This window comes from Nannospalax galili, unplaced genomic scaffold, assembly GCF_000622305.1.
Source record: "Nannospalax galili isolate Female #2095 unplaced genomic scaffold, S.galili_v1.0 scaffold475, whole genome shotgun sequence".
NCBI lineage: Eukaryota > Metazoa > Chordata > Mammalia > Rodentia > Spalacidae > Nannospalax > Nannospalax galili.
In genome coordinates this window covers 5894472-5907450 of record NW_008339435.1, presented here as the reverse complement: position 1 = coordinate 5907450, position 12979 = coordinate 5894472, and the positions used below count along the sequence as shown (strand labels likewise).

At 47.3% G+C, this 12979-nt stretch overlaps 1 protein-coding gene across 3 annotated transcripts in view; it reads left to right on the top strand.

Moving 5' to 3' along the window:
- Igsf3 (immunoglobulin superfamily member 3) overlaps positions 1–12979 on the top strand; it is a 100158-nt gene that overhangs the window by 71394 nt on the left and 15785 nt on the right. For all 3 annotated transcript variants that reach the window (XM_008834027.3, XM_008834029.3, XM_029564001.1), the window contains one exon: positions 2268–2672. In XM_008834027.3, coding sequence (XP_008832249.1) covers positions 2268–2672 — 405 coding nt within the window. The remainder of the gene's footprint in view (positions 1–2267; positions 2673–12979) is intronic.

Below are 12979 nucleotides of genomic sequence, written 5' to 3'. Positions count from 1 at the left end.
TACCTGTGTCAGGCCTGGCATTGTGACTTGTAGGGAGGCACTGTCTCCCCATCATGTGTGAAGCCAGGAATGCCCTGTGCAGGGCCTGACCTTGTCCTTTTGTTACACTGCTCTATGGAGCACATGCTGCACACAACTGTCCAAGTGACCATCATAGCCATGCAATGATTAAGGGTCGGCCTCCCGAGTCTTCGTTTTTTAAATAGAAAGTTCAGAGTTTTCAGCAAATTTTGCCTACCTGTTCTGTGACAGCCCCCTAGGAAGAGCTAGAAGATTCCTCATGTCTTGTGTTTTGCCTACAGAGTTTAAAGTCTTTTATGTTTGTTTTGTTTTTTAAACTAATACATATTTGGGGCTGGAGAGATGGCTCAGTGGTTAAGAGCACTGGCTGCTGTTACAGAGAACCTGGATTCAATTCCCAGTACCGACATGGCGGCTAACAACAGCTTTCCATAACTCCAGTTCCAGGGGAATCCAACACCCTCTTCTGACTTCCTCAGGCATTGCCTGGCATGAGTGCACTTACCCACATGTAGTCAGTACACTCCCCTACATAAAAATAATAAATAAAATATTTTAAATGTACTACATATTTCATAAAATATATATGAGAACTGTTACTACAGTTACTCGTCTGTTGCTGTGATAAAATACCATCACCAAGGCAGCTTATAGATGAAAGAGTTTATTTGGCTATGGTTCCAGAGAGATAAGAGTCGATCATGAGCTGGGTGTGGAGGTGCACACCTTTAATCCCAGCACTGGGAAGCAGAGGCAGGCAGATCTCTGTGAGTTCAAGGCCAACCTGGTCTGCATAGTGAGTTCCAGGCCAGCTGGGGCTACAGGGAGACCCTGTCTCAAAAAGACATTCCTCCACCCCAAAGAGTCCATCATGATGGGGAGGCATGGCAGCAGAGGCAGTTAGAACAGAAAGCTGAGTACTCAGGTCTCCAACCAAACACAGGATGCAGAGAGAGAGAGAAACAGCAAATGGGACAAGGCTATGAACTCTTAAAGCCCGCCCCCAGCAACATGCTTTCTTCAGCAAGGCCAGACCTCCTAAATCTCCACAAACAGTGCTACGAGCTGGGGCCAAGTATTCAAATACTTGAAGTCTATGGGGGACGTTTTTTTATTCAAACCACCACAGGTGCCAAATGCTCATTTAATCTTCACAAGGACCCACTTTACAGAACGGGGCACAGAGACAGAGAGGAGTTAGATCATTTACTTAATGTCACACAGCTAGGAAATGTCACAATCAGTTGGTTGCTTGTATCTGCGCCTTTATCTAGTTTCTGATGGTTCCCCCTGGCAAAGCAACCTTAGACAGGCCCCAGGGTCTGTAGCCGGACTCTGAAGTTTACTATACCTCAATATTGGGCAGTTTATTTGACTTCTCTGTGCCCTGCAAAGGACAGTAAGTGGGCCTGTCCTATGAAGTTATGGATTCAGTGAGATGTGGTGGGAGCAGAGCAGTTGGCCCCAGACTTAGCACATGGCATTTGGTGAACACTGGCTACGTTAATGTGATGATTTTAACCAGTGTGCTCATCTGATATAGAGTTTCCATGAAGGAACTCCAGGGCACTTGTTCTGAGGAATGACGAGATTAGCATTGCTGCCCAGTCAGTAAGGAATATTGAGAGGCTCATAGCCCACTGTGACTGCAGAACCCTGACTTTAGGAGCACTGTGTCACCCCACCCGAGGTGACCACCTGCTGAAGATCTAATCCCTCCTGTTGTGTGGGTCCCTTGATGCCTCTGTGAACCTGGATTCTGTTAGGGAATTAGAGGAGGGGCTAACAGTCTTCTCCACCTTTCTCCTTCAGGGTGCCATGCACTGGAGGCCCAGGGACAGGTGCCAGGTGTTAAGTGCATGAAATGAAGGAAATGGGCTTGGGGGACCCCCCCCCCCATTTTTGTACAGAATCCTGGGATTTCTAGGAATGTGGTGTGAGCCTGAGAGGGCTCTTGTGCCTTGACCTAGAAGAAGACATACTGCAAACCCACAGGAGGGTCTCACTGGGAGGGGACTGGGCTGGGCTGGGCTGGTGCTGTTCAGGGAGAATTGTCTGGGTCCTTGTGTGAGGGTTGTGTGAGTTGAGTCCGAGTATGATACCTAAAATCACAACCTTCCTGTAAAAGAAAGCTTACGAGGTTGCTAGCTTCTACTCTAAATGATTGCTTCTATGATTGATGTCATGCTGCTGCAGAATAGCCAGGTAGGTGCTATGTCTAGTTCATCTCTCTCTTCTCCCTGCAGAAATGGGCTTTGCGGTCACAGCCATCTCCCGGACACCAGGGGTGACCTACAGCGATTCCTTTGACTTGCAGTGCATCATCAAACCCCATTACCCAGCCCGGGTCCCTGTGTCAGTGACATGGAGGTTCCAGCCGGTGGGCACTGTTGAGTTCCATGATCTGGTGACCTTCACACGGGATGGAGGGGTCCAGTGGGGGGACAGGTCATCCACTTTCCGAACTCGGACTGCCATTGAGAAGGCCGAGTCCAGCAACAATGTCCGCTTGAGCATCAGCCGGGCCAGTGACACGGAGGCTGGCAAGTATCAGTGTGTGGCAGAGCTGTGGAGGAGGAACTACAACAACACCTGGACACGGCTGGCAGAAAGGACCTCCAACCTGCTGGAGATTCGAGTGCTGCAGCCAGGTGGGTACTGCTGGCTCCAGGGCCTTTCCCTGTGGGACCCGTGGGTTATGTGTTTATGTGACCTGGTGAGACACTGTAGATGTGTGCTTACATGATATCATAAGTCCTGAGTGCTCTTACATGACATCTTGAGACCTGAGGGAGTGTTCTTAAATGACATCATGAGGGAATATTATTACATGGCAGAATAAGACATGAGAGAGTGTTCTTATATGATGGGACACGTGAGGGTGTGTTCTTACATGACAGACATGAGATGTGTGGATGTGCACTTGAATGCCATAAGACATGAGGATATGTGCTTACTGACATTATATGGGGATGTGTGCTTGCATGACTGAGAGACACAAAGAGGGAAAGGAAAGTGTAAGCTGAGCCCTGGCACAGCATCTGCTTCCTGACTCTGAGAAACTGCAAGACAGAAGTTGCTAGAATTGTGCATTGCTTCCCTGTGTTCCCTGTCCTTGGTGGATGGTTGTTAATGCCTTACCATGCTTGTTTTCTCTCTTCTGTGTTTTGTTTTATTAACCATTTCAAGGTAAATAGAGCATACTAGGATACTTCCTAAATGTTCTGGGACATGACCCCAAAAAACAGGGCATTGTCCTACCCAACCACAGCACTATTATCATACTCTGTGAATTTAGCATTAGCACACAGTCTCATTACCCATAATTCCCCAATTCTCCCAGCAATGCCCTTTATAGTGTTTTTTTGTTTTGTTTTAACTCCTAACCAGGCTTCAGTTAGGGATCATGCAGCACATTTAGCAGAACTATCTCTTTACACTCCTTTAACCTAGAACAATTCCCTAGCCTCTGGGTATATATTTGTACAAGACTCAGGGATCATTATGGAAGAGGAGGTGTAAGAGCCAGAGGTGGTGGATGGCTGTAAGGAAACTGTTTTCTGGGCATAACAGGGTAGTTACACACAGCTGGTGATAGCATGCACAAGACCTGCACACACCAAGCCAGACAGAAACCCAGCGTGGATGGGGGAGGTGTGCAAGTAGCCCCGCTGTTGGTAACTGGGATAGCTGATAGCTGCTGGGAGACAGAGAGTCAGTTTTCTTTAAGGGTGTGATGCTGGGTAGGTTGACCAGGGGAGGCAGAGGTAGGTGGATCTCTGTGAGATTGAGACCAACCCGGTCTACATAGTGAATTCCAGGCCAGCTAGGGGTACAGGGAGACCCTGTCTCAAAAAAAGAAAAAAGAAATAGAGAGGACATGAAGTTGGGCATATACTAACAGGGTAGAGATGGGGGGCGGTGTCAGAATGTGGTCAAAATACAGTGTATGAGATTCTCAAAGAATCAACAAAAAATGTTTTTTAAAGGGAAAAAAGTGGACAGGAGCCAGGTATGGTGGTGCATTTATTTAATCCCAGCACTTGGTAGGTAGAGGAAGATGGCTTTCTGTGAGTTTGAGGCCAGCCTGGTCTACATAGCGAGTGCCAGGCCATCCAGGGCTACATAGTGAGACCCTTTTTTTAAAAGGGAAAAAAGGAGGAGGAGGGGAGGAGGAGGGGAGGAGGAGGTGGGGCAGGTCATCTGTTCTGAAGAAAGTTCCAGCTCTTTCACCTCATCTCTTACAATCCTTGCAACAACTCTGAGAGTTAAGTTTCATTGTCCCGCTTATAGACAAGGGAGCTCCAAGGAGACAGGAAAGACTGTGAACTGTTGAACTTCTTTGCCCTAAAGGAGAAAGATCCGTTATTTGATTAGAATTCCACAACCCCAGGGAGGATTAAAGGACTAGCCTAAAGCCACTGCAGCTGGTCCCTAGAGGAGCCTTTGTGGTCGTCTTGTCCTCGTCTTCCCTCGACACATGTCCTGTCACATGGGCTGAGTGGAATCCTTGCTCTTTTGGAAGCCAAGTAGCTCTCAAATCAGTAGATAAAAAAGGAACTAATTTGGGGGAACACTCTGCAATGGGGTTTTCTTCAGATGCCTTCATCAGGACTTTCTCTGGCAGGAGGAACAGTTCAGTGTGTGCTGCTCTTTGGTTTTTCCCTGTATCTGTTCTTGTGGCCTGCTAGGTTGGAAGCTGCTAGAACAGGAAGCCCAGTCTAGGCTCTACCCCTTCTGCCGCTGAGCCCACACATTGTATAGAAAAGACACCTCCACAGCCAATGGTGATGGTTGGACTTCACAAATAATTTTTTCTGACTTTCTGACACACTCACTTTGTAAAGATGATTTGAACCCCTTTTAAAAGAAAACTTTTCCCCCCACTAACAGTTATGATTCATGACCAGTCTGGTCATTTCAGATGGTCCACAGTGCTGTTTTCAGCAGTGTGAGGTTAAATAGCAATAATGTCTGAGTTTATCCTTCCCCTCGTCTGACCCCATCACAGAGGCCTGTTGTGTACCACATTTGGAACAAGTGAATTTTATAAGTGATGAGAGTATGTCTGGTCAATTAGAACTGAACCTGGGCTGACAGAATGCTGGGAAAAAGGCTGTTCTTAAGTGGATGTTCAGGTTAATGGAGGGTTAAGTAGAGACCCCATTTGATGTGGGAACTTGTGGAAGATGTGGAGCACCCACTTGCTGCTTTATGGAGTAAAGCACTGGGATGACAATTGTGCATTTTGTTGCCTCTTCTGTCACTCAAGGTCAGTGCTCTGAGCAGCAGTGTCTGTTTGGCAGACAGCTTGGTTTGGCAGCTTGGGAGGGTAAAAGAGACACTGACCCCTGGACCTTGCCTGTCTTTGCCTCTTTAAATAAATCTTTAGTATTTACTTGTTTCTGTGACCACTTGGAACCTAAGATTAGAGTGCCCAGAAGACCAATGTGGAATTAATTCATTGAAGGCTCTCCTCAGCATTTGGATTCTGATTTGGGTACCATATGTTAGGAGACAGAATGGGTGAAGCCCTTCCTGAGCACTAGTCTTTTTGCTCATAGTTATGTTTTCTTATTCTTTAAAGTTTTTTGCATTTATTTATTTTGTGTCTGTGCTCATGCACATGTGTCACCACATGTGTGTAGAGGTTGGGGGACAACCTGAGAGAAGTCAGTTCTCTCCTTCCACCATGTGAGTCCCAGGGATTGAACTCAGGTCTTCAGGCTTGGTAGCAAGTGCCTTTACCCACTGAGCTATCTTGCCAGCTCGGTGTTATCTTTTAAAATTCCTCCGACAGTCTGAGAGTATAGATGCCAGTGTTCCCATTTTGCTAAAGAGTAAGCCAAGGCTGGTTGAGCTCAGGAACCTTCATGAATGCTAGTTAATGGCAGAGCTGAGACTCACTAGGCTAGAGCCTAGATCTCCCTGACTTCATACATCTACACTGTCCATTATACCATTTTATCGCATGTGGTCACTGGAGAGTTAGGGAATCGAGCACTGCTCTGAGGACTGTCTTCATGTCTCGTGTACATGGGATGGAGGGATCCAGTCCGGGGACAGCTTCCACCTTTTAACTAAGACTGGCATTGAGAAGGTTGAGTCCAGAACAGTCCTTGCCTGAGCCTCTGCCTGACCACTGAGATTGGTTTCATTGGGAAGTGGTACAAGCAGTGGCTGACGTTAAGCATCTCTGGACTGGGTGGGCACAAGGCCTCTGCTTAAAGGTATATGTAATGTACTTCCTGGTCCTCTGGATGCTAGAGAGAGCAAAGGTAGGTGCCTGAGGCAGCTAGGACTCCCTGAGCGGCTGAGGCACCAGGGAGAGTGCCTCCCCTAAGTGTTACCATTTCTGCTTTATCAATTATTTATTCACTTAGCACTTAATATTTTCCAAAGAGCTTTTCCCTAAATGCATTGGCTGGTATAGGCGCTTTCATTGGGGGTAGACATGGAGAACAGCATAAGGGCTGACTTGTACTGGAGACAGTGTGGAGTACTTGGCCTGTGTGGTCTCACTGAGCCTTTGCAAAGCAGCAATGCTGGGAGGAAGGCATTGCATTCCCATTTGATGGCAAGTGAATAGCTCCTGTCAGTTCAGTGTGAGTGGGAGGGAAGTTGGGATTTGAACCCAGGTGTGCCTTCATGAAAAGCCCTTGTGAAGAGACTTTGCCCTTTTTTGAGGCCATGTAATCACATCTTATTCCTTCTGCATTCAGCCCATGGCATGCTTTGTGGAAGAGATTTCTCCTTCCAGGTCCCTGGCATGGAGGAGCCTCAGTCCTGGTGGATTAGTAATAACAGTAGCAACATCAGTGACAGCTGACACAGCATTTCTTGCGTGGCTGACACCATTGTGAACGCCTTACATCGGATAACTTATTGGATCTTCTTTAATCCATGCAGGGCTTTGAGAGGGTGCTACCTCACCCAGTTTACAGATGAGGGTACTGCCACCCAGGGCAAATGAGCTGCCCAGTGATGGATAATAAGTGGCAGAGCCAAGATTCAAGACTAGATAAGCAGTCTGGCCCTAGAGTCTGAATTCTTAATTTTATTATATTATGTACTTTCTAGAAAACGAGCTATATTTTTACTTGTTTCCTTCTCCCTCAGGCATCTTTTGGTACTGTGTGTGTGTGTGTTGCACTAGGCATGGAACTCGAGGCCTTGTGCATGCTAAGCAAGCACTCTACCTACAAGCTAGACCCCAGCATCATGTACTTTTACCAGTGTCTTCTCTCTCTGGTTTGCTGTCCAGATTTCCCAGTCCTTCTGTTTGTTTTTTAGCATTAAGGTCACAAGGAACTCACAGAGCTTCCTCAAGGCCTGGGTGTTAAAGATGTGTGCCTTTGAGTTCCCTTATTTCTTCTAACTCCTGCCACAAGGTGGATGTAGGACCTGGAGAGACCAGAGCCCCAAACCAGTGCCAGCCTCATTCCTCCGACCCTCCCTGCAATGCTTTCCTCTTCAATCCTGGGTTCTTAGCCCTGCTCTAGCATCCTCCAGAGAAACTTCGTCTCTTCCCCCTCCCCCACTCCCCTTTAAAGAATATTTTGGTGAGCCGGGCGTGGTAGTTTGTACCTTTCTTTAATCCCAGCCCTCAGGAGGCAGAGGCAGATGGAGCTCTGTGAGATCAAGGCCAGCCTGGTCCACATAGTGACTTCCAAGCGGCCTGGGAATTAGGGAGACCCTGTCAAAACAACAACAACAACAACAACAAAAGAATATTTTAGTGACCATTCCTATTAGAAAAGAATCAAATTGAAACCCAGGTGCTAGTGACAAACCCAGGCTGATCCACTACTGTGATATCATTTCTCCTGGTCAGGCTCTGTGTGGTCTGTCTTAGACAGGCTTCTGCCAAAGCCACCTGCTATTGGTCTCTCCACCCACTATGTTTGATGCTTTAAGTTCTCTGCTTTGCTGGTGCAGGAGATGTTACTGGCTACTCCATAGGCATGCTTCCAGTTCTGTGTGCATGTCCTCAAGGCAATCTTTAAGGAATGAATGCAGGTGCCCCCCCCCCCCGTCTCTCCTTGGTTTAACCTAGTCTTATCCCATTGATCTCATACTGCCACCCCAAGGGACATTTAGGCAAGACTTTTAGCCAGTTCGATGTACTCCATTCTGATTCTTAATCAGTTCTTTTCTCTTTTGATTGGGAAGTTTCACATTGCTTCCTTCTGATTTTCTTCAGTTCCAAAAACATCCTCCAATTATACATGGCTAAATACAGAAGCAATAAGGGAAATGGCAGCACTCACTTTGCAAATGTTTATGACCATGCCTTGGTCTGGCTATTAAATATTACGCATTAAAATTGACAAAGCAATAAACAAGCCTCCAGGAGGACCGCCCCTGGGGGGTGGAAGGCCGCTTGTCAGTGGATGTATTCTGCTGGGATGGGACTGATGGGTAGTCAGGATGAATATTTAATACCTTCTGCATGTTGCCAAATCCGTTTTCTTTCTTATTGCTGACCTGGCAGATTGGGCTAGCTGAGGGCTTTTTTCTGTGCCTACGCTGAGTCCAGGGCATGTGAAACACTGACTGTCCTTGTCACACTGTAGCAGGTGGCTGGCTGCCCCAGCCCGCAGAGAAGTGGCTCTGTTTTCTTTCTTCCAGGGCTGCCTGGGGTCTCTCCCTTCACCCATGTGACTTCTGTCAGTTTTCAGTGCAGGACAGAGCGAACATGAATACAGATCCCTAAGAGGAGTTCCTCGCCCTCTGTCCATGCCTCAGCCTCGTTGCCGTGGTGAAAGCCACTATTTGCCTGACACTTGTGAGTGGTGTCAGCTGGTTAGGGTCACTGCTGTGCCTGCAGATAGGTCAGGCAGGGTAGGGTGTGACTAGGTTTCTCCATATTAGCTGTTTCAATTCCCAGCCCTTCCCCTTTGTCCCACCCCTCCGGTACCCCACAGCATATTTGAGAACCTGTTGGGTGCGAGTTACCTGACTGAGCTGGGCCTGCAGAGGTTGGGTATGCCACATAGGTCCTGTGTGGGCTGTCTGGAGGAGATGGCAGTCTGGGAATAGAGGGTGCAGTCAAGCCTTCCAGGTGTGGGGGGCGAAGTCAGCACTAGGAATGGGCATTTGGGAGCAGGGAGGGTCTCTATACATAATGTCAGATCTACAGTGTCACTGACTGTGACTTAGGAAGCATTTTTATAAAATTGGGGGATAATATTTATTTTATAGGACTGGTGAACACATAGTTAATATTTGTAGAATAATGCCGAGCATCACAAAGACAGCGCTATATGAGTTTGTTAAGAATACCCTAACTTGAGCCAGGCATGGTGGCACATGCCTTTAATCCCAGCACTTGGGAGGCACAGGCAGGAGGATCTCTGTGAGATCAAGGCCAAGCTGGTCTACATAGTGAGTTTCAGGCCAGCTGGGGCTACAGGGAGACCCTGCCAAAAACAAGAATACACTAACTTGAGCAGTTTGGCTCTAGATCTTGTGTAGATTTTAAATGATAGTTTGTAAGAGTCTCTTTACTGTCCTGAAATGAAATTCAATGTCACATACCCCCTTTTAAATGACAGTTTGTCAGATGTTTTGAAAGAACAGGGTTGCCCTCCCTATCTCCCTATCTCCCTCATTATCCATCTCTCCTCACCTCATCTCTGCCTTCTGCTTGCTCCACTGCATAGAGGCTGCCACGGAGCCTCCCAGCAGCCGCCTCCCCTCCACAGCGGCAACTTCTCAAACTTGAATGCATCAGAAGCATCTGCATTTCTGACCTAGTAGGGTCTAGCAAGTTCCCAGGTGAGCTGTGCTGCTTACCCACCTGGAGAGAGAGCCACAGGTGGGCAGGATCAGGAACTAGCCCTGGGTCCCCGCAGTCTGACCAAAACTCACCTTTCTAACTTCACCACTCCTGATGCCTGGCTCTTTCCTGATGGCAGTCCACAGAGAGGTTGGCCTCTGTGCCCTTTCCCTTTCCTTCTCCACCTGCTGAACACCTGGCTCATCTGTCCCTCAGAGCCCAACTGAGGGACCACAAGTTTTTGCAAGATTCCTTCTCTTTCATCACAGCCAGAATTAGTTGCCCTGGCTTGTAGCACACCAGTCTCTCCTGGGCTGCCTACCAGACTCTCCTAGCTTCCATCCAAAGTGTGGGCAAGAAACTGTCCCACTGCAGAAAGGAAGGGCTATTCCTGAGTATGGGAGCTGCCTCAGAAGGCAGCCTCTGGTTTGTGCAGGGCAAGGTATTTATTTCCCTGAGCCTCCTGACCCAGCTTCCTGCCTCCTGCTTTCTCTCTTCCTCCTGCTGAGTCACTGTGGGGGATGACCCAAACCTGACTACTTTCACCTCTTTGTGTGTTTATTGCCTCTCTAAATCTCGGAGGGCAGTGGAGCTCAGGGCTTCTTGCGTTTGAGCAAGTATGAATCACTTGTCCAAATGAGAATTCTGACTGAGCCGGCCTAAGAGTCTGCCTTCTGACAAGCTCCCAGTTGATTCCATGCTGCTGGTGTACAGCATTTAAAATCCTATCTTTTGGGGCTGGAGAGATGGCTATGTGGTTAAGAACACTGGCCACTCTTGCAGAAGACCCAAGTTTGAATCCCAGCACCCACATGGCAACTAACAACCTTCTATAACTCCAGTTCCAGGGGATCCAACGCCACCCTCTTCTGTCTTCCACGGGTACTGCACAACACAGGTACATTACAGGCAGGCACAACACATACACATAAAATAAAAATAAATAAATAAATAAATAAATAAAAGAATAAATAAATAGAAAGTTTTAAATCCTTTCTTTCATTTTCTTTATTTTGTGTAGGGGGGAGGCGCATGTGCCATGGCCCATGTGTGGAGGTTAGAAGACAACTAGTGGAGTCAGTTCTTTCTTTCCACCATGTGGGTCCCAGGAATCAAACTCAGGTGGTTAGGCTTGGCAGCAGGCCCTTATCCTCTGAGCCATCTCTCCAGACCCATTACACATCACTTTTAGAAGCTCATTTGCCAGGGCTGGAGAGATGGCTCAGTGGTTAAGAACACAAGGTGCTCTTCTAGAGGACTTGAGTTCATTCCAGCACCCGTACTGGGTGACTGACAACCCCCTGTAACTCTAGCTTCAGGGTACCTGGCACCCTCTTCAGGTCTCCACAGGCACCTGCACACACAACATACAAATACACAGGCACTTTAGTAAAAGTAAAAATAAAATTTTAAAGAAACTTAGTTCCGTTACCACTTAATGGTTGTCAGTAGCCATCTACTGTTGAACTCTGAACTTGGCAGCAGAAATAGAAACCAAAAGGGGATGAGACTGTCTAAAAGCTGGTGTTCATGATACTCCAGGCCATACTAGACTCTAGACATTGCGTTTAATCTGCTCAGCATTGCCAGTGAACTGGATACCTGAATTTGGTGCTCTTGTTTGCAGATGAAAACACTGGTCCTTAAAGAATCCAGGCTCTCCTAACGGGAGGGAGATAAGGCTGGCAGACACACATTGCCCAGGGCAGTGCTGGGCCAGCACTCCAATGCTTCCTAATTAGCTGTGGCGCCTCCAGCCTCCCCCAGGCTTCAGGACATGCCCTCATTGCCCATGAGATGTAGGAGGAAATGCCCAGCTTATATTAAAAGCTGACCCCTTGCCTACCTGTCAAGGATGCACCAGATTTCAAAAATTCCTCTCTTTTAAGATCCCCAACACTTCATAATATTTTGACATGGGAAGGTTAAAAAAAATTGGAAATGCTTTGAAATATTTCTCTTCTTTGGATTCTTGTTCTCTGACCATGTGACTGAATTGAAGTTGAGTCATAGGATTCCAGCTTAACATATGCAGTTACTATAGCAATTGAGGTTTCCTTAGTAACAGTTGCAAAAATAATCTGGCCCCAATTAATAATACATTTTGAAGCTCATTCTACTCTACACAGAAAACTCAGGGGTTTTTTTTGTTGTTGTTGTTGTTGTTGTTTTTATTTTTTTTGGCCAAGAACCAGATAATTCAGGTGGCGTCATTTGTACCAACAAAGATCATTTGCCTGCGGTGAACTGGGCTGGAAAGGAATGAAAAGGGAACCAGTCGTTTCAAGCTTTGCCGGAGTCCACTCTGACCAGCAAGCTAACGCCAGTTCAATTTCTAGGGCTGATAAAAACCCTATCCTGGATTCCTAGTGTGCTCCAAAGGACTTTCTGTTTAAAGAAGGTAGAAGGCTGGACTTATTAATTAAATAGATGAAACTAGAGGGCATAGGATCATGGTCCTTCTAGGGGTCTCTCTGTATTCTTAGTGGCTTGAGGTCTGTAAGTGTGTAAATTCAGTGGTCCTTCATGAAGAGAAAGTCTGCCTTAGCAGCAGGAGATGGGTCCTCAGAGATGCTTTTGCAGCACTGGTCTTAAGTGTGGGACCCTGCCATGTCATCTTGTCAAAGCTTTGCATCCACCTAGGACATTTTTCTGTGTTACTGGGAGCACCAAGGAGCAGCCTGGAGCTTTCAAAAGTTCTCCTTCCTTAACATATGGGACTGACCCTTAAAGCTGTCTTTGCACTCTAAGTAAATAGGTCAGTTGGCCGGCAGGCTGGAATTTCCCAGGGTCACAGCCAGGTGTCCAGTTCTGCATCTGGACATGGTTTCTGCTTCTGCTACTAGACTCTGGCCTCTAGAAACAAGGGCTGGCCAGCGGGACACTGGAGATGGGCCAGGGCAGCTGGTAGAGACCCCGGTTGCTCCCTGATGTGGAACCTGTACCTTGCCCTGGGTTTTCCTCAGCTGGCAAGTGGCCCAAAATCAAAGTGTGAAGAGAGGCGTGGGAATGGACTGGTACTTCCACTGTCAGTTCCTCGAGAGAAACTCAGAATTGCTTCTTTTTCCTGTTTTTGGTTCTTTTTCATTTTTAGTAGGGGGGTACAGGTGGGTAGAGAAAAGCAATGCCCTATGTAATGGCATACAAGGTGAGATCTCCAGGTACCTTCATAGGACA